Consider the following 22668-nt stretch of genomic DNA (forward strand, 5'->3'; position numbering starts at 1 on the left):
CAAACAACTTGGGCCAAAGGACTGTACTGTGTTCCATAGATAAGTACAGCACATAACTGACTCCTCAGCACACAATGTGCTGACCCTTCACCTGATTCTAAGATCAATCTAACTCTTCCCTCCTGCCTAGCTCTCCACTGCTCTTGCACCCATGTGCATATCTAAGAGTTCTTACTGTCTTATCATGTCATAATTTCTGCCTGATCTGCACTTTCTCTCAAACTGTAACACTTTATTCTGCACTCTGTTACTGTTTTTCCTTACACTAGCTCAACGTTCAAAGTAAATTTATTATCAAAGTACATATATGTCACCATGTACAACACTGAGATCCAGTTTTTGCAGGCATACTCAATTACCTTATAGAATCACAGAATCAATGAAAGGCCACACCAACTTGGGTGTTCGACCAGTGTGCAAAAGACAACAATTTTCGCAAATGCAAAAAAGAAAGAAATAATAAATAAATAAGCGATAACTATCGAGAACATGAGCTGAGGAGTCCTTGAAAGCGAGTCCATAGGTTGTGGGAATAGTTCAATGATGGGGCAAGTGAAGTTGAGTGAAGTTATCCCCTTTTATTCAAGAGCCTGATGGTTGAGGGGTAGTAACTGCTCCTGAGCCTGGTAGTGTGAGTCCTGAGGATCCTGTACCTCATTCCTGATGGCAGCAGTGAGAAGAGAGCATGTCCTGGGTGTTGGGGGTCTGTGATGATGGATGCTGCTTTCCTGTGATATTGTTTCATGCAAATGCGCTCAGTGGCTGGGAAGGGTTTACCCGTGGCAGACTGGACCGTATCCACCACTTTTTGTAAAATTTTCCATTCCAGGGCATTGAACTGATATGATGAATTGATCAGTATGGATGGCATGCAAAACAAAAGAGAACATTACAGCACGTACAATGGTTTTGCTGACCTTTTAACCTGCTCTATGATCAATTGAACCCTTCCCTCCTACATAGCCCTCCATTTTTCTATCATCCATGCCTATCTAAGAATTTCTGAAATGCCCCCAATGTATCTGCTTCTACCCCCACCCCTGGCAGGGTATTCCACACACCCACCTGCATAAAATAACCTATCAGAATTACGCTTTAAATATACGCACTTAGCCTCCACTGCAGTTTGTGGCAGAGCATTCCATAGATTTATTACTCTCTAGCTAAACAAATTCCTCCTTACCTCTCTTCTTCCCCCTCAATATTGAGGCTGTGCCCTCTAGTTCTGGATACCCCCACGATAGGAAACATCCTCTCCACATCCACCCTATTTAGTTCATTCAATATTCGGTAGGTTTCAATGAGATCCCCCCGCATTCTTCTAAATTCCAGTGAGTACAGGCCCAAAGCTGCCAAACACTCCTCATATGTTAATGCCTTCATTTTCGAAATCATCCTCGTGAATCTCCTCTGGAATCTCTGCATAACAATACATACTTTCTGAGATATGGGGCCCAAAGCTGTTAACAGTGCTCCAGGTGCGGCCTGACTAGTGTCTTATAAAGCCTCAGCATTATCTCCTTGCTTTTATATTCTATTCTGCTTGAAATAAATGCCAACATAGCATTTGCCTTCTTTACCACAGACTCAACCTGTAAATTAACTTTATGGGTGTCTTGCACAAGGACTCCCAAGTCCTTCTTCACCTCTGATGTTTGAATCTTCTCCCCATTTAGATAATAGTCCACACTATTGTTCCTTTTACTGAAATGCATTATAATACATTTCCCAACACTGTATCCATCTGCCACTTTTTTGTCCATTCTTTCAATTTGTCTGTCCTGCTGCAATCATTGCTTCCTCAGCACTAACTACCCCTCCACCTAACTTTGTATCATCCGTAAACTTTGCTACAAAGCCATCAATTCCATTATCCAAATCATTGACAAACCATGTTAAAAGCAATGTTCCCAGTACTGACCCCTGAGGTTGAACTCCAAACTCTGACACTATGAGCTGTAATAGTGTTGCGCTAATTGTTACACTACTGTGACACCCATTTACCAGTGTAATCACTATGTTCACCAATGGCTGCTTCTAGCCCTCATCTTATTTTCACAGCCATGTTATCATAAGACCATATGACACCAGAGCAGAATTAGACCATTCAGCCCATTGAGTCTACTCTGCCATGCTATAATGTCTTATTTATTAGCCCTCTCAACTTCAATCTCCTGACTTCTCCTCTTAACCTCTGACACTCTTTCTAATCAAGAACCTATCAATCTCCGCTTTAAGCATACCCAATGACTTGGCCTTCACGTCCATCTGTGGCAATGAATTCCATAGGTTTGCCACCCTCTGGCTAAAGAAATTTTTCTTCATCTGTGTTCTAAAGGGACATCCTTGCATTATGAGGCTGTGCCCTCTGGTCCTATATTTTTCCACTATAGAAAAAGCCTCTTCATGTCCACTAATTCAGATCTTTCAATATTCACAGGTTGCAATGAAAATCCACCTCTATTAGCTTATAACCAATGTTCTCTCTCAGGTGTGTGTGTGTGTGCATGCACACATCTTTTGCTACTAGCACACAAAGGAATTTAAACTGGCACAAAAGGTTGTCCCCCTCTACCTCATTATGCTAAGTATATTTTTTACAATTGTATATAATCACATTTCCTTTTCTGATCTCTACCGTTGATGGTACGACAACATGGAGTTCGCGATGATTTGTCTGCAGGTTTTAGAACTGGCTTACTTATACTATTTTTATTGTAGAAATTATTGATTCACTATGTCAAATTCCAAAGAAGCAAAGGGCATGCAGCTCAAAAAAACTGCTAGTTCATTTAAAGTGGAATGATTTAATGAAACAGTAGAAACTGATACACCAAAAGTTCATGAGGTCAGGAATGTTCAGCTACAAGAAATATTTATGTACAATACGGAAAATGGTGTTATCTGCATGTATTGTCGCGATACAGAAGTTGCTGGAGAATTTGCAAGTGGAGTGATATTTGGAAACTTGACTTTTTAAAGCATTACTTAAGCAAGAAAATCACATATGGATGGTCTGCAAAATCTCTGGTGAGAAAATTCTTCATTACCTATTACAGGCCTGCTACGTATGTTATGTGAGAGTGTAGATGAACGAGAGCGAAAACAATCAAACCCAGAGGAGATTAAAATACTTATTGACAATATTTTTGCTGCTGTTAAAAATGAATACCTCTATTTATAAAATTCAGTGAACACGTTGTTACTGGGCAAAGAATTGCACAGCCCAAGATTTTTGCGCACACTATTACAAAATAGAGGGAACGTTGCTCATAACCTTCCCTAAATAAACTCTATCCTACTTGCACTTGCACTGCTCTGCTGGAGAGAGAGTACAGACTCTGCCCAATGCATCACCGGCTCATCCCTCCCCACCATCGGCAGTATCTACAGGAGGAGCTCTCAAGAAAGCAACTTCCATCATTGAAGATCCTCACCATCCAGGCCATGCCATCTTCTCACAGCTACCATTAAGCTGGAGCTATGAAAGCTCAAAGTCCCACATCGCCAGGTTTAGGAGCAGCTATTTACCTTCAACCATTCAAATCTTGAACCAACCAGCACAACGCTAATCACTACCTGAGTACAACACTGACCACTTTGCACTAAAATGGACTGTTATTTTTTGTTTTAATTATGTTTTTTCTTGGATAATTTATGTTTTTCTTGTCAATATTGTGTTTTGTGGCATACATATTGAAGCTTGTTGTTTAGGGGCAGCAGTATATTGCAATACATAATAATAATAAACTATAACTTACCATAAGTATATATATCATAAACATGAGAAAGTCTGCAAATGCCTGAATTCCTCTCTTCGCACATTCTGACCTTTTACTTCTCCTCACCTGCCTGTCACCTCCCCCTGGGTTCCCTCCTCCTTCCCTTTTCCCTATCGTCCATTCTCCTCTGCTATCAGATTCCTTCTTCTCCAGCCCTTTATCTTTCCCACCCACCTGGCTTCACCTATCACCTGCCAACTATTCTCCTTTCCCTGCCCCGTTCTGGCATCTTCCCCCTTCCTTCTGAGACCTGATGAAGAGTCTCAGCCCACAGTGTGTGTGTGTGTGTGTGTGTGTGTGTGTGTGTGTGTGTGTGTGTGTGTGTGTGTGTGTGTGTGTGTGTGTGTGTGACTAGACCCTTCATCACGGCTGAAAGAAAAGAAGTCAGAGTAAGAAGTGGGGGAAGGGAGGGAGAAGTGCAAGATGGTTGGTGATAGGTGAAACCGGGAGAGAGGAAGGGTGATGTAAAGAGCTGGGAAATTGATAGGTAAAAGGGGGAAAGGGCTGGAGAAGGGGGAATCTGATAGGAGAGGGTAGAAGACCATGGCAGAAAGGGAAAGGGGAGGAGCACTAGAGGGAGGTGTTGGGCAGGGAAGGAGATAAGGTGAGAGAGGGAAACAGGAATGGTGAAGTGGGTGGCAATTATCGGAACTTCAAGAAATCGATGTTCATGCAATCAGGTTGGAGGCTACTCAGACAGAATATAAGATGCTGAATGTCCTATATGATATTTATCTCATATATTACAGTACTGTGTAAAAGTCTTGGGCACATATATATTGCTAGGGGGCCCAAGATTTTTGCCCAGTACTGTATATGAGGTAAGATCTCATACTGAACTAATATCTGTATCGCTCTTAGGTTCTTTAATGTATTGCATTGTAATTTGAAGTAGTCTGCACTAATGTCTTATTGTTTTTGTATTTCCACCTCAGTCTTACTGCTCTGACCCCAACTTGGTCCTGGATCTGAAGAATCTCCTGGTCCTCTTTGCCGACACTCTTCAGGTAACTGATAAACACTTACCATAGCTGGATTTTGTCTGTAAGCTAATTTAAGAGGAACTAACCGCCTTACATAAACCAGAATCAGAAACAGGTTTAATATCACTGGCATATGCTGTGAAATTTGTTGTTTTGTGGTATATATACCTGCCGAGGTGTCAGCCCATAGCATTGACTGTACACTTTTCCATAGATGCTGTGAGTTCCTCCAGAATTTTGTGTGTGTTGCTTTGGATTTCCAGCATCTGCAGATTCTTTCTTGTTTGTGATTGCATCACTGTGAGAAGCTTCTCCATTTGTATTCTGTGAAGCTAAAGGGAATGGAAAAACATACTTCAGGGCAATAAACCTTCCTCTCATTTCCCCAATTAGGTCTCATTTCCCCTATTATTCCCCTGTCATCCAAAAACATGTTACTGCCCCTTTCACTCTGAGATGACAAATCAGCAGTTCCAGTGGTGACTATTTGGTTTCTCCAGGCATATTGATAGTGGTTTATTATTGTCATGTGTACCAAGATACAGTGAAAAGCTTGTCTTGTACACTGTTCATACAGATCAGATCATTACACAGTTCATTGAACACGGTAAAACAATAACAATACAGAATAAAGTTTAACAGCTACAGGGAAAGTGCAGTGTAGGTAAACGATAAAGTGCAAGTTTATAACGCTGATAGTAGCGATGAGAAGAGGGCATGCCCTAGGTGATGGGGTCCTTAATGATGCTGTCCTTGATTCTAAGAAGACTAGTGTCCATGATGGGACTGAGTAAGTTTACAACTTTCTGCATTTTCCTTCAATCCTGGCAGTAGCCACCACCCTCCCCACCATGCCTGTTAGTGATGCAGCCAGTTAGAATGCTCTCCACAGTATATCTGAAAAATTTTGCAAGAGTCTTTGGTAACATATCAAGTTTCCTGAAACTCCTAGTGAAATATCACCGCTGTCACACCTTCTTTATAGCTGCACCGATATCCATCTATCCCTGTGTATTCATAGTACTTTTATTTTATTGATATACAGTGTGGAACAGAGCTACCCAGCAACCCACCTATTAAGCCTTAGTCTAATTATGGGCCAATTTACAATGACAAATTAACCTACCAACTCGTGTGTCTTTGGGCTGTGGGAGGAAACCGGAGCACCCGGAGGAAACCTACATGGTTCAGGGGAGAACTTAACAAAGTCCTTACAGACAGCTGCTGAAATTAAACCTGGATCACTGGTACTGTAATGCACTGTGCGAACAACTACACAACTGTGCTGCCCCATTCATGTGTCTGTGTGTTACTATTAATTCATTTCATAAAATAGAATCATTTATTTCCTCCCTAGCTCTGGACATTTGCTTGATGGAAAGCTGCTGCTGAAAGTGCTTGTGTCTGTTTTGTAGGGTTACGGTTTCCCTGTTAGTCAATACTTTGACTTGCTGCTAGAGATCAGAGATCAATATGGAGAAATTCTGCTGAGGAAATGGTCGGGAATCTTCAGGTAAGAATGATTCCTCCTGCTCTGTGATTTTGAGAGAAGATGTAATGCACTGGGTGTTGAGGGTCCTTGATGAAGGCTGCTTTCCTGTGGCAACGCTCTGGCAGCAGTGAGAATATTAGTGGTAGAGCCAGGTTTCCCCGGGTCCATTACGTGCTGCAGCGACTGGGCCCCAAGCCATGAATGAGGCCCAATGGGCGTTGTCTCCATACTGTGGAAGAAAAGAAAAGGTGGGGAGTCGAGTTTAAATATTTGGAATTTTAACCTCTGCTGCAAGTAAGCTCCTCAATAATACTGAATGGTCTGTAAAATCAGTGAGGATTTTCAAGCATTCTTGCATGACACGACAGGGCCTGTCTTTAAGCCGGCAGATTGGCTGGAAGAAGCCTTGCATTTCTCAGTCTATGGGTCATGTTGAAGAGATAAAGGATGCGTTAGCTGGCTCTGAAAGCAACACATTAACTCGGGTTCTACTTCAGTAGCACGCTTGGCTGCTTCTGACTAATACGTTTTTTAAAAAGAAGAAGTTATTTGTAACTTTGCATTTGTAATTGCGTGTTGAATTGCTTCCCTATTTGCCTCCTCTTTTGGGCCACGTAGCTTGGAAGACAGGCCTGATTTATCCTGTTTGTCTCAGAGACGGAAACAGACACTCTGACCTGACCGGTCCATGCCAAACTCTGCATTTGGCCCATTTCTAAACCAGACACGGACCCATCAGTTAACGCTAGGTGTGCATGGCATTAACAGTTTGGGAACCCCCACTCTAAGCTGTTTACATCCATTACCTATCCAGGGTTAATGATCAACTTTATTCATCAGATATATTTACATGTGATAGTGTGTTGGACATGCAGCAGAAAAACAACATTCAAAAATGATAATGACTGAAGAATTATATATAAATAACACAAGGTAATAAAATTTGAAGTTTAAAAACGGATATGGAGTAAAATGTGCAAAAATAAATACCAGTGTGTAATCAAATGTAAACAACATTATAAAAGAATTTTTACATATTCTGCCATTGACCGTAAGCTCTCCCTGTGATCGTGTGGGTTTCCTCGGGTGTTCCAGTTTCCTACCACATTACAAAGACGTATGGGTTAGGGTCATTGAGCTGAGGGAATGCTGTGTTGGTGCCGAAAACGTGGTGACATGTGTGGGCTGCACCCAGCACATCCTTGAATTGTGTTGGCCATTGTCACAGTCGGCCCATTTCACTGAATGTTTAGAAGTTTCGATGTACATGCGACAAATAAAGCTGATCTTTAATCTGCCTCTACCACTTCCTCTGGGAGGTAGTTCCATGCACCCACCACCCTCTGTGTGCAGACAGATGCCCCAGGACCTTTCCTTTGTGTCTTGTTGTTTTTTACTTACCTACCCTGGGATAATTCTGTGATCATCCAGCTTATCTACCCGTTTAATAATTTTATAAGATTCTTATCAAGTCAGCCTTCAGGCTCCTTCATTTCAGGGAAATTAGTCTCATCTTCCAACTCTCACCCTCTGCTTCTGGTAACCTGTTTATGCATCTTTCCTGCACCCTCTCAGCCACCGCTCCAAAGAGAAAAAAACCCTAACTCACAGAAGCTTTCGTTGTAAGACATATTCTGTAATCCAGGCAGCTTTCTGCTCTGCACCAAAGGATCATGAGACCACAGAAGGGAAGAGCAGAATGATGCCATTCAGCACATCAGTTCTGCTTTGCCATCCCATCATGGCTGATTTATTATCCTTCTCAATCCCATTCCTTCTGCCTTCTCGCCATAACCTTTGACACTCTAACTAATCAGGAATATACTCAATGACTTGGCCTTCACAGCAATTGGTGGCAAGGAATTTCACAGATTCACCACCTTCTGGCTAAAGAAATTCCCCCTCATCTCTGTTCTAAAGGAATGTCCTTCTGTTCTGAGGCTGTGTTCCCTAGTCCTAGACTCTCCCACTCATGGAAACATCCTCCACATCAGTTCTATCTAGTCTATCTAGGTTTCAATGAATGTGGGGGTCCTTAATGATGGATGGCACCTTCCTGAGGCATCACCTGTTGAAGATATCCTCTATGAGAGGGAGGCCAGTGCCATTGATGGAGTTGGCTGAGTCTAAAAGCTCAGACTTCTGCCTGTGGTGAGCATGTTGTACACTGCAAACTTCCACTGAGCCTAGCTCCTGTTAATGTGTCCACAAAGAAGATGCTGGAAATCAGAGCAACACACACAAAATGCTGGAGGAACTCAGCAGGCCAGGCAGCATCTGTTGAAAAGAGCACAGTCATTTTCATAGATGCTGGTTGGTCTGCTGAGTTCTTCCAGCATTTTGTGTGTGTTGTTGTTAATGCATGATAGCAGACTTTATGTTTAGAGTCATGGCAAAATACAGTACAGAAAGAGGATCTTCAGCCTGTCTAGTCCATGCTGAACCATTTAAACTGCCTACTCCCATCGACCTGCAGGTGGTCCATCTCCCTCCCATCCAAGTAGCTATCTAAACTTCTGTTAAACGTTGAAATCGAGCTTGCATGCGCCACTTGCACTGACAGCTCATTCCACACTCTCACGACCCTCCGAGTGAAGAAGCTTCCCTTAAACTTTTCACCTTTCACCCTTAACTTATGACCTCTAATTGTAGTCCCACAACCTCCGTGAAATAAACCTCCTTGCATTTATTTAGTGTGTTGATTCATGAAGTCATAGGTATTGATGCCTTTAAAGGACAGTTCAGCTTGACTTGAACCAAGCCTGTGGATTTTTGTTCAGGTGTAATCTGACCAGAACCAATGCAGACAGTCAGGTCATGTAGGCCTTTGCTTATATTGTCAGGCACTGGGCCAAGATTCCTCCAAGATGTCCCCACTCAACCCTAACAACACAACTCATGCAATTATGTGATTTAAAAAAACCAGAATGCTGAAGAAACTCAGTAGGTCAGGCAGCATCTACAGAAATGCATAAGTAGTTGATTCTTAGGACCGAGAGTCTTCTTCAGGACTGGAAAGGAAAGGAAGTGCCGGAATAAGAAGTGACGGGAGGGGAAGGAGTATAAAATAGCAGTGGGTGGGGGAAAGGGGGATGAAGTGCGGAGCTGGGAGGTGATAGGTGGAAAATGTAAAGGACTGGAGAAGATGGAATCCGATAGGAGAGGAGAAAGGGAAGGAGGAGGGGCATCAGGGGGAGGTGATAGGCTGGTGAAGGTAAGAGGTAAGATGCCTATAACTTTCCAACATTCTCCTTTCCCTCCCCACCAACTCCTTATTCTGACATCTTCCCCCTTTCCCCCCCCTTCCTATCTAGTCCAGGAGAAAGGTCTCAGTCCAAAATGTTGACCGTTTATTCCGTCTATAGATGCTGCCTGGCATGCTGAGTTCCTCCTGCATTTTATGTGTGTTACTTTGGATTTCCAGCTTCTACATAATCTCATCTGTTTATAAAATGTTCGAGAAACTCAGCAGATAAGTCAGCATTTATGGAGGGAAATGGACAGTTGATGTTTTGGGTCTAGATTCATCTAGACTTCGGTGTGACCTGCTATGTTCCTCCAGTAACTCCATTTCTATGCTCCATAATCCAGCATCTGCAGTCTCCTCCGAGTTCTATCCTGTTGTTATCGGGCTCTTGAATGGGTATCTCGATCTCTCAATCTACCTCCTTGTGGCCCCTGCACTTTATTTGTCTCTCTGCACTGCACTTCCTCTGTATCACCAGCTCGCGTGGAGGGGCCACAGCACAGGGTCGGAAAAAGCTACAGGAAGTTGCAAACTTAGCTCCATCGTGGGCACTAGCCTCTCTACCATCGTGGATGTCTTCTAAAGGAGATGCCTCAAAATGGCAGCATCCATCATTATAAGCCCTCATCACCCTGCACATGCTCTCTTCTCGCTCCTACCAGGACCCTGAAGACACACACTCAGTGTTTCAGGAACAGCTTTTCTCGCTGCATCATCAGACTTCTGAATGGACAATGATCCCATGTACACTACGTCAATTTTTTTTCACTTTCCTTTTGCAATATTTATTTGTTTTATATATATTTCTTATTGTAATTTATGTTTTTATCCTTATGTATTGCAATATATTGCGGCCATAAAACAACACATTTCACAACAAATACCAGTGATATTAAAGCTGATTCTGATTCTGAACTGTAACACTATATTCAGATTTTTCTTATCGACATTTCAGTGTCCTTAAGTATGAAATGATAAGCCTGAATGATATTAACCTTTCACTGTACCTTGTTACACATGACATTAATAAAATATTATGTTTTTAATTATAGAACTGTTTATAAACAGTTACTGCCTCAATCCTTCTCATTATTCCTTAAATTTTTTTTTGCATTATTTATTTATTTTATAACTTATTGGAGTTAGCTTATTATTGTCACAGCTTGAGTCTTGGGCAAGGTTTAATTGATGCAGTTTGTGGATTGGACTCTGCAGTCAGTGAATGGCACAGCACTAAATTGATCTGAACTGAGTGAAACTGAATATTGTGAGACTGTTACGATGATTCTGTGGTTTGTTGTTTTATATTCTGTGTGTGTTTTTGCTCATTTTTTGCTGTTTGCGTGACGTGTCCCTTTTTTGTGCGTTGGTTGTTGGATGTTTTCTTTGAACAGGTTCCATAGTGTTTCTTTGTTTTGTGGGAAGATGAATGAGCTAGGTAAATGAGAAAGTGCAAGTTCACAGCGAGATGGATTGTGAGGCCAGGAGTCCTTCTCGTGGACCATCCAGAAATGTGATGGCGAAGGGGAAGAAACTGTTCCTGAATGGTTGAGTGTGGGTCTTCAGTATCCTGTGCACCTCCTCCTGGTGTCCCTTAGGTGCTCTGGTTTCTTCCTACTTCCCAATATTCTGCTGAACAGGTTGTGCAAATTATCCTTTGGTTGGGGTAAGTCCCAGGAAAAGTGGGGAGGGAGTTGAACGGGACACAAGAGCTACATGGGAGAAAACAGAGGAGTAATTGGACCTATGGAGTCGTGCATGGGTGCTGGCAGGCCTCGATGGGCTGATTGACCTTCATTCATATTCAGGAGTGTGTTGCTGGGACCTGAGGGAATGAGTTATGGAGAGAGGTTGGGCAGCTGAGACATTATTCATTGCAGTATTGGAGAAAGATGAGTGATTTTATAATCAAGAAGAGTATAGATAAGATGAATGCACACAGTTATTTCCCCCAGGGTTGGAGCATTAAGTACTGGGGGCACAGGTTTGGCATGAGAAGGAAGAGATTTAATATGAAATTGAGGGACCACATTTTCACCCAGAGGGTGGTCACTGTATGGAATGAGCTTCCAGAGGAAGTGGTTGAGGCAGGTACATTGCCAGCACTTGGGCAGATACATGGATAGGACCAGTTTAGTGCAGGGACTCCCCACCTAGGGTCCATGGACCCCTCGGTTAATGGTATAAAAATGGTCGGGGACCCCTGGTTTAGAGGGATATGGGGCAAACTCAAGAAAATGGGACCAGCTGAAAAGAGAATCTTTGTCAACATGGATGATTTGGGCTGAAAGTTCTGTTTCCATGTTGTAGGACTCTACGATGCATGATTTCCACATTCTCTCCACTCTGGGCAAATCAATAGCTTCTGAATATCTTATACACAAGAAATTCTGCAGATGCTGGAAATCTAAAGCAACACACAAAATGCTGGAGAAATTCAGCAGGTCAGGCAGCGTCTGTGGAAAAGAGTAAACAGTTGATGCTTTGGACCGTGACCCTTCTTCTGAACATCACAATTAGATTTATTAATAATTATCTGTTATAGCTAGTGTCTGGTTTCTCCATATAGGAAAATCTTCCATGCCTACCGTATCAATCCATGATGTATAGAGGGATCTTGGGGTCCAGGTCTATAGCTCTATGGAAGTGACTACACTTGCTTGATGATGTGGTAAAGAAGGCATACTTCCCTCTTTAGTCAGGCAGTTACACTGCAGTTTTATATAGCTGTCATTGAGCTGCATCTGGAATATTGTCAGGTTCTGGCCATCCCATTGTAGGAGGAACGTCAGAGAGAATGCAGAAGAGGTTCACCAGTACGCCACCTGGATCACAGGGCATGATCTAAGATGAGAGGCTGGACAAACGAGTGTTGTTTTCTCTGGAGCGGTGGAGACTGAGGGGAGACTAGATAGAGGTTTGTAAAATTAAGAGAGGCATAGATAGGCATAGTATCTTCATCCTCAAGTCTAAGCTTCTAATATTAAAAGGCATGCATTTAAGGTGAGAGGGGGTAAGTTCAAAGGAAATGTCCAGAGCAATCCTGTGACACAGAGTGGTGGCTGCCAGGGCGGTGGTGTAGGCAAATATAGTTGAAGTGTTTGAAAAGCTCTTAGATAGGCACACGAATGTACAGACAATAGAGGGATATGGACATTGTGCATGTAGAAAGGATTGGTTTTGTTTTAATTACTATGAGTTGTAGTGTTGAGCTATTCTGTTGTATGTTCCATGTTCGAATGCAGTCCATAACCTTGAAGATTCCTCCGGTTGATCCTCAACGTCTTTCTTAGAGCCATTGAGTCCCGGCATCCTTTGTGTACACTGCATTTGAGTGAGAGAGATTGTGTGTGTGTGTGTGTTTTCATCCTGGAGGTCATAGAAAGCCCATCAAATGGCTGCTGCAAGAACAGCTTGGGGTGACGTTTATGCAACCTCTAGCTGTTACAGTGATTAAAACTTTTATTAGTATTTTTATTTCTTCATTTATTGCTTCTTTTTCTGGAGCAGAGCAGTGAGCCTGGTCTGTGGATCAAAGAGGCATGTGGTAAGTGGTCTCACTCTCTGATGAATACACACACACATGCGCACACGCACACACACACACACACACACACACACACACACACACACACACACACACACACACACACACACACACACACACACACACGCACACCCAGTCACGCACACACGCACACAGTCACGCACGCACACACACACATAGACACAAGGTCACACAGCACACAGATACACATAGATACATGCACGTGTATTTACATGCTAACCTTGTACCTGCAGCAACAAAAATAAGTTCTCTTTGGAGTGAAGGAGGACGAGCGGAGACTTGACAGAGGTGTATAACATGATAAGAGGTACAGACAGAGTGGGCAACCAGTGACTTTTTGCCAGCGCAGAAATGGCTAATGCAAGAGAACTCAATTTGAAGGTGATTGGAGGAAAGTGTAGGAGGGATGGCAGAGCTAGGTTCTTTACACAGAGAATGGTGGGTGGGTGGGATGTGTTGCCAGGGCTGGTGGTTGAGGCAGAGACATTAGGGACATTTAAGAGACTCTTAGACACATGGATAAAAGAAAAATGGAGGGCTATGTAGGAGTGAAGCGTCAGATCGATCTTGGAGTCGGTTAAAGGGTCAGCATAACTGCATGGGCATGCTCTATGTTCTGAATTGCTAGGGGAACTTAGCAGGTCAAGCAGCATCTTTATAGGCAGAAGGAAAAGATGGAAGTAATGGTTTATGCAATGCACTCAAAATGTTGGAGCACTGCAACAGGCCAGGCAGCATCTATGGAAAAGAGTAAACAGTTGGAATCTCGGACGAAGTCCCTTCGTCAGGACGGAGGTGGAGTCTTCACCTCATTATGGCTTTCTTTGTGCCTTATTGTCTGCCTGCATCATGTTCCCTGTAACTGTAACACTTTATTCTGCATTCTGTCTTATTTTACCTTTTTCTACTTTGATGAACTCGAAGGACAGTTCTACCCCTCAACCTACAGGTTCCTCTAGCATTTTGTGTATTTGATTTCCAGCGTCTCCAGATTTTCTCTTGTTAGTGATGGTCTATGATTTGAGTCGAGACCCAAAACATAAGGGGAGAGGATTCAGAAAATGGAGATGCAAAGGGATTTGGAAATGCTAGTGCAATATTCTGGACAACTTGTGTTAGTAGCAAGGGAGGCAAATGCACTGTTACCATTCATTTCCAGAGGACTAGAATATTAAGGAAGGTTCTAATGCTGAGGCTTTATAAGGCATTGGTCAAACAACATTTGGAATATTGTGGGATGTTTTGGATTACTTCTCTAAGTAAGGATGTGCTGGGATTGATGAGGGTGCAAAAGATGTTAATGTAAATTATCCTGTGGGTAAAAGGGTTAAATTGTGAGTTGTGTTTAATGGCTCTGGGCCTGGAACCACTGGAGTTTAGGAAGATGGAGGAGATCTCATTGAAATCTGCCGGATATTGTAAGGTCTGGATTGAGTGGATGTGTAGAGGATGTTTGCAGTCCTGGGAGAGTCTAGGATCAGAGGACACAACCTCAGAATAAAAGGACAATCTTTAGAACAGAGCTGAGGAATTTCTTTAGTCAGAAGATGGTGAATCTGTGGGATTTATTGCCACTGATGGCTGTGGAGGCCAAATCATTAAAAGCAGGGGTTGATAGATTCTGATTAGAAAGGACATCAAAGGCTATGGAAAGAAGGCAGGAGAATGGGGTTGAGAAGGAAAATATATCAGTCAGAATTGAATGGTGGATTGGACATAATGGGCCAAATGGCTTAATTGTGCTCTTATGTCTTCTGGTCTTATGTAGACCCTGTATCAGGGTGTGTGTGGGGGGTGCAGCAGTTTTCTCTGAAGGCTGAGAGCCCCACTTCTTGCTCCTTACCTCGTCCTGTGAAGATTTTCCTCAGCAATTAGTCTACAGCCAACTTCACTCTCCAGCAGCGGGTGGATGCAATGTGCTGGATGTTCGGTGTGAGCTTGAAATTTGAAGTTATATTTCTCAGGCAGGCTGACTTCTTGGCAGTCCTCGTTCTGTACAATTAAGTGGAGTTTTCATAGCTGTGCAGATTAGATTCTGCAAGGACATTCCACCTCATTATTTGGGAAGGGGTGGGCTGTAAAACATAGCCCATCTCCTTGCCAAAGTGTAACCCTTCAGTATTACAGAGTAATTTAATCCCACGTTGAACCTAAATACACATATTAAGCAATTGCATATGTTGATACTGAAAGATAACTGAATGGATATATTATGCTTTTCCAAATTGTTTCATTCAGCATTGCCCCTGACGTTTATGATGATGTTGCCAGATCTTGAGGGCCCGAGTGAAAGGGAGAGGTTGGCCAGACTAGGTCTTTATTCCTTGGAATGTAGAAGAATAAGGGGCGATTTTATAGAAGTGTTTAAAATTATTTATTTTTATTTAGAGATACAGTGTGTAACAGGCCCTGCTGGTCCTTCAAACCACACTGCCCAGCAACCCACTAGTGTAACCACCAGACAATTTGCAATGATCATTTATCCTTCTAACCGGTAGGTGTTTGTATTGTGGGAGGAAACGGGTGCACACATAGAGGAAAGCCACACACATAGGGGAAACTTGCTTACAGAGGATGCTGCGATTGATACTGGACTGCAGGAAAGATTAGCGTTATTTGTCACATGTACATCGAAACTTTGAAACCTACAGTGAAAGTGTCAAAGCAAACTGTTGAGGATTGTGTCAGGTAGCCCACAAGTGTAGCACGCACACTCACTAACCCTAACTATACACTTTTGAGAGGGATCCAGAACGCTGGATGAAACCCACAGGTTCACAGGCAGAACATACAAAGTCCTTACAGAAAACGATGCAATTAAATATACCCAGTGACCTGGCCTCCACATCCCTCTGTGGCAATGAATTCCACAGGTTCACCACCAGATGGCTGAAGAAATTCCTCCTTATTTCTCATGTAAAGCAATATCCTTGTATCTTGTGACTGTTCTCTCTGGTCCTCGACTCTCCAACTATTGGAAATATCCTCTCCACGTCCACTCTGTCCAGATTTTTCAATATTTGGTCAGTTTGAATAAGATCCCCCCTCATTCTTCTAAACTCCAGTGAGTATAGGCCCAGAGCCATCAAACGCTCCTCATAGGTTAAAGCTTTTCATTCCCGAGGTCATTCTCGTGAACCTCCTCTGGACCCTCTTAAGGCAACCTCCTCGTTAAGATGAAGCAGGAGTCTTCAGGACTGTACCAGTTTGTGTCTTAGGAGCAGCGAGCAGTTTGAGGGAACAACTCAGTGGACTGAGCCGTGTCAGTAAGAGGGGAGGCCATAGTTCCTCCTCTCCCCCAACCCAACGCCCAAAGATCCTGCTCGACAAGCAAAGTTCCTCCAGCAGATTATTTGTTGCCCCAGATCCCAACATCTGTGGTCCCTCATGTCTTCACAGATGAGTATAAAGCCCAGCAGCGTCTCTACTTTCTGCGAAGGCTGAGAAAAGTCCATCTCCCACCCCCCATCCTCATCACATTCTACAGGGGTTGTATTGAGAGCACCCTGAGCAGCTGCATCACTGCCTGGTTCAGAAATTGCACCATCTCGGATCACAAGACCCTGCAGCGGATAGTGAGGTCAGCTGAGAAGATCATCGGGGTCTCTCATCCCACCATCACGGACATTTACACTACACGCTGCATCCGCAAAGGAAACAGCATTATGAAGGACCCCATGCACTCCTCATACAATCTCTTCTGCCTCCTGCCATCTGGGAAAAGGCTCCGAAGCATTCGGGCTCTCACGACCAGACTGTGTACAGTTTCTTCCCCCAAGCTATCAGACTCCTCAATACCCAAAGCCTGGACTGACACCTTGCCCTATTGTCCCATTTATTATTTATTGTAATGCCTGCACTGTCTTGTGCACTTTATGCAGTCCCATGTAGGTCTGTACTGTAGCTTTCTCTGTTGTTTTTTTTAACGTAGTTCAGTCTAGTTTTTGTACTGTGTCATGTAACACCATGGTCCTGAAAAACGTTGTCTCATTTTTACTATGTACTGTACCAGCAATTATGGTCGAAATGACAATAAAAGTGACTTGACTGGACTTGACTTGAACATACCATAAGACAATAAGACATAGGAGCAGAATTAAGCTGTTCAGCTCATCAAGTCAGCTCCACCATTCTGTCATGACTGATCAATTATCCCTCTCAACCCCAATCTCCTGCCTTCTCCCCATTGCCTTGACACCCTTGCTAATTAAAAACAAATCACCCCCCACTTTAATTATACCCAATGACTTGGCTGTTTGTATGGGTCACAGGTATAAAAATTAAGCTCTTAAACACAAGTTATTCTGCAGATACTGAAAACCTTGAGCAACACACACAATTAAAGGTTAAAGATTAGCTTTGTTTGTCCATCGAAACATACAGTGAAATGCATTGGCAAGTGTCCTAGCACCAACTTTGCATGCCTCCAGTGCTCTGCAGAACAGCAGAACACAACTGCCATGAAAAGCAAGCCCCGTTCCTCCCTCTCAGTACACGCACAGTCCTTTAACCCTAGGACAGGCCTTCTTCAGCCTCCAGCAGACTCGGGCCTGCAGACACCAGGATTCAACCTCCCCAGGAGACTCACAGAGATTTGCGGACCCGACTCCAGCAAGTTAACAAGCACTTCCCTGCAAATTCTTGACCAAGAAATGAGAATTAAGGTGCATTGATAGTTAAGTGTGTAAAATACGTTAAGGCCCCTGCACACAATTTTGGAATCAATTACACACAGGCTCTTGATTGATACTTTATCCCCTCAGAAAAAAACAACCACCCAGAATTCTGTTTTTATTATGAGTAGCATTATTAAAGAATTAACTTTACATCTGTTACTTTTTAAAAGGATTACCTTACCCTTTAGCAGCAGAATAACATGTTGTGTTTTGTAATAGCATATCCTCACAAAAACACACATTCTAACAGGCATGGTTGCAGGAGGATGTGCTGGTAAGATAATGGGACTGGTGCAAACGCTTCATGTTCATTACATTGTTAAGGGGAGAAGGCAGGAGACTGCAGTTGAGAGAGATAATAAATAGGCTACGATAGAATGGTGGAGCAGACCCAATGGGCTGAATGGCTTAATTTTTGCTCCTATGTCTTATGAATCTTAGCGACATATACTGTAGTCATAGAGAAGTACAGCACAGAAACAGGCCCATTGACCCATCTAGTCCACGCTTAAAACCATTTAAACTGCCTACTCCCATCAACATGCACCGGGACCCATTGCCCTCTAATACCCCCAATACCCATGTAAATACCTGTATTTAAATGTCTGGAAGAACAGTCTCAGCCCAAAATGTCGATTGTTTATTCATTTCCTTAGATGCCACCTGACCTGCTCAGTTCCTCCAGCATTTTGTGTGTGTTGCTTTAAATATCAAAGGCAGGTATCACAATTCACTGACTGCAGGTTTTCATTGCACGTGAGAGCAAATATAACCATGAGGGGCATAGGTAGGGTGAATGCACACTGACTTTTATCTGAGTTCTGGGGGATCGGGAAATAAAGAGCAGAGGTGTAAGGTCAGATGGTGGGAAATGGTCAATACGAACAGCTTCTTCCCTTCCACCATCAGACTTCCGACTCATCAATGAACCCATGAACAGTACCTCACCATTTTGCTCTCTTTTCCCTCTATTTATTTATTTATCTTTAATATTTCTTATTGTAACTTATAGTATGCTGTACTGTGTTGTTTATTGTGAGGAGACTTCCAGACCATGTCTCTGAATCAGAATCAGGTTTAATATCACTCAAATACAGTACTGTGCAAAAGTCTTAGACACACACATATATAGCTAGGTTGCCTAAGACTTTTGCACAGTAATGTAGTAATTTTATGTATTGCATAAAAAAAACCCAAATTTCATGACAAGTGTGAGTGATGATAAACGTGATGGTCTCTATTGTGGGCTGAGAGTGGGAGGGGGCAGTGAGAGGGGAATCATGGCTGGGGAAAGGGGAAGGGGAGGGAGTGGGAAGCACAGGAGAGACATTCTGTAATGAACAATAAATCAATTATTTGGAATCAAATGTCCTCACGTGGTGTCTCAGTGCTGGGTGTGTGTGTTTACGTGCCACTCCTTCTCTGTCTCCTGTTCCACACCCCTCCCACAGCACTCCACCCTCACCATTCCCAATATTCTTTGCTCCTGCCAGATTTACAAACTCACTCTCTGTTCCACGTTGACAAATATATATGCTTGCCTAAGACTTTGCACAGTACTGTATTTTATGTATTGCATTGTACTGCTGCAGCAAAACTGCACATTTCACAACAAATGTCAGTTATAGTGAACCTGATTCTGATTCTGAAGTACTGTTAGAGAAGGAGGCTGTAACCACAGCATGGCAAGATTCAAGATTCAGAAAACTTTATTGTCATTCCAACCATACATCAGCTCTGCAGGGCAGAATGAGACAGCGTTTCCCAGGGGCAAATGCAATCATAACATAACAAACACAACAATAAATAGTAAACACAACAATAAATAGTAAAACACAACAGGTCCTAAGTTCCCCACTGATGGAAACATCCTCTCCATGTCCACTCTATCTAGACCATTCAATATTCAATAGGTTTCAATGACATCCCCCTAATTCTTCTAAACTCCATCAAATTATATCTGAGACATGTTGTTTCCTGCTCTGTACTTCTGGAGAAAATCATTGTCATCGTGTCACTGGGATCTGTGCCATAATTCTTTCATGTTGCCTTCAAAAGCACATGTGCATACAGGAGCGTTCAAGTACACATTGTGGAGTGATATAGATCCACCCCCTCATTTCCCCTCACTTCCTTTTCCTCTCTCTCCCCTTTCTCTCTTTCTTTCCCTCTTTTCCATCCTTCTTTATCTCTCACTGTTTCTCTCTCTGTCTCCCCCTGCCTCTCTCCCTTTCTCTCTCTCTTCTTGTTCACTTTCTTATGTACTGGTGCCCAGAGTGGATGAGAGTAACACATGATACACTTGAAATGGTTTTAGTGAAGCTCTTGGAGTGGTTTCTGCCCACCCTCCTTTTACACAGGAGTATTGTTTGAACAGGAAATGGCTTTTATGTTCCATCTTCCTCTTCTTCTTATCCTTAAGAATTTAAGTCATCATGGATCAGTGAACTTTTTAATCACTTCCCCGTTGCCTAGAATGGATGTTCTTTTTGATCAGTACTTGTGTTTGTAGATTTCTCTGTTTCTCATATCTCACATTTTTAGAGGCTTCTTTCAAATAAGAGATCTGTTCCGACCACTGGTCAAGTAGTTTGGTTAGAAAGGGATTTCTCCTCTCTGCCCTGGTGCCACTTTGGCTCCTTGTGCTTCCACTATAGTTATTTGTCATCTCTGTAATACACAGAACTGTGCTAAAGTGGTAGGCACATATATACTGCATAGCTAGGGTGCCTAAGACCTTTGCACAGAATTGCGGTAATTTTTTACTCTGCTGCTGCAAAAAAAATCTATGTGATGATAAACCTGATTCTGATATGGGTCTCTATTGTGGACTGAGAGTGGGAAGGGGGCAGGGAGAGGGGAATCGTGGTTGGGAAAAGGGGAAGGGAGAGGGGAGGAGTGGGAAGCACCAGAGCGACATTCTGTAATGATCAATAAACCCACTGGTTTGGAATCACACGACCTTGCCTGGTGTCTCAGGGTTGGGTGTGTCCATCCTCTGCCCTGGCACTCCTTTCTCAAACCCATCCGCAGTGCTCCTCGCTCACCATTCATATAATTCAATTCAATTCAACCACCAGGGGCAAGACATGTTAAAGTGCCGGGGTTAGGACTGAGCTTAAGTTACCACTCAATGCACTTTAGTAACTATTTAAGAACTTTTTACAAGCTATTTATTAATGCTTTTTGGGAGGGTGATTTTAGATGCATATCATATTTATATTGAGTTAAATACTTATGTAATTAGTTTTGCTACAATAAGTGTATGGGACACTGGAAAAATGTTGAATTTCCCCTTGGGGATGAATAAAGTATCTATCTATCTATCTATCATTCCCATCATCGTTTGCTCCCGCCAAATTTACAAATTCACTCTCCGCCCCATGTTGACAAATACAGTACTGTGGAAAAGTCTAGGACCCGTAGCACCCACGCACGCGCTCTCTCTCTCTCTCTCTCTCTCTCTCTCTCTCTCTCTCTCTCTCACTCTCTCACACTCTCACTCTCATTCACACACTCATATATATATGACTTTTACACAGTACTGTACATGGCAGTGAATTGATCTTGAGAAGTCTGGATCAGTAATTGGGATTACAATGTTATTGCCATCACAGACACATGGTCCAGTGAAAGGGCAGACTGGCAGCTCGTTGTTCCCAGGTTTAAAGTTTTGAGTACACCTGATGGGATACAAAAGGAGAAGTGTGTTACACTGTTTCCCTGCTGTACTGCTTCCTGATTCTGTGATTCGGAGAGAACAATTACAAATTCTCAACCATCAGGCCTAATGCCCTTCTCCTTTTGTATCCCATTGGTTGAACTCAAAACTTCAGAGTGGATAACTTTACTTACCCCGTCATTAAAATGTTCCCACAACTTTTGGGCTCACTTTCAAGAACTCTTCATCTCATGTTCTTGATATTTGTTGTTTATTTATTGATTATTATTGTTTCTTCTTTTTGTATTTCCACATTTTGTTGTCTTCTGCACTTTGGTTGAATGCTCCAGCTGAGCGGTCTTTCATTGATTCTGTTATGATAATTATTCAATAGATTTGTTGAGTATGCCCATAAGAAAAGAAATTGCAAGGTTGTATATGGTGACATACATGTACTTTGGTAATAACATTTACTTTGAACTTTGTTTTTGAGCTTTATTTATTTCTTTTTTGAGAGATGTATTGCAGGACTAGCCCTTCCGAGAAGGCTATTTTTGTTCTCTGTTGCACAAGAATGTCCTTCAGCTCGGGGTGTTGGGACTTTAAAGTTAAAGTCAAGTTCATGTACACGTACATGCATGCAGTGAGAAACTTACCTACAGTGGCATTGCAGGCACAGAGTGTTGGAGTCAGAAACGAACCAGGTTCAGGTTTATCATCACTGACCTATGTTGTGAAATTTGTTGTTTTTTCTGCAGCAGCACAGTGCAAGACATAAAAGACAGTGTAAACAGAGAGGAAAACAGAGTAGTGTTCTTGAGTTCATTGTCCGTTCAGAAAGCCGTTGACGGAGGGGGAAAAGCTGTTCCTGAACCATTGAGTGTACCTCCTCTCTGGTGGTACTAATGAGAACAGAGCACATCCCGTGTAGTGAGGGTCCTTAATGATGGTGGCTATCTTTTTGAGGCATCACCTTTTGAAGGTGTCCTCGATGCTGGGGAGGCTAGAGCCCATGATGGAGCTGGCTGTGTCTGCAGCTTTTTCCAGTCAGTGCAGTGGCCCCACAATACCAGACGGTGATGCAACCAGATACAATGCTCTCCATGGTATATCGGTAGAAATTTCTGAGTCTTCAGTTTCATTTCAAGCTTCTAATGAAATATAGCTGCTGTCTTTGTAATTGCATCAATATGGGTCCAGGATAGATCTTCAGAGATGTTGACACCCAGGAACTTGAAACTGCTCACCCTTTCCATTGC

General features: G+C 42.8%; 1 protein-coding gene across 5 annotated transcripts in view; it reads left to right on the forward strand.

Annotated features, from left to right (window-relative positions):
• LOC132391962 (exocyst complex component 6B-like) overlaps positions 1-22668 on the forward strand; it is an 845841-nt gene that overhangs the window by 482047 nt on the left and 341126 nt on the right. For all 5 annotated transcript variants that reach the window (XM_059965781.1, XM_059965785.1, XM_059965784.1 and 2 more), the window contains exons 12-13: positions 4718-4789; positions 6181-6278. In XM_059965781.1, coding sequence (XP_059821764.1) covers positions 4718-4789; positions 6181-6278 — 170 coding nt within the window. The remainder of the gene's footprint in view (positions 1-4717; positions 4790-6180; positions 6279-22668) is intronic.

Source organism: Hypanus sabinus, chromosome 3 (genome assembly GCF_030144855.1).
Source record: "Hypanus sabinus isolate sHypSab1 chromosome 3, sHypSab1.hap1, whole genome shotgun sequence".
Classification (NCBI taxonomy): domain Eukaryota; kingdom Metazoa; phylum Chordata; class Chondrichthyes; order Myliobatiformes; family Dasyatidae; genus Hypanus; species Hypanus sabinus.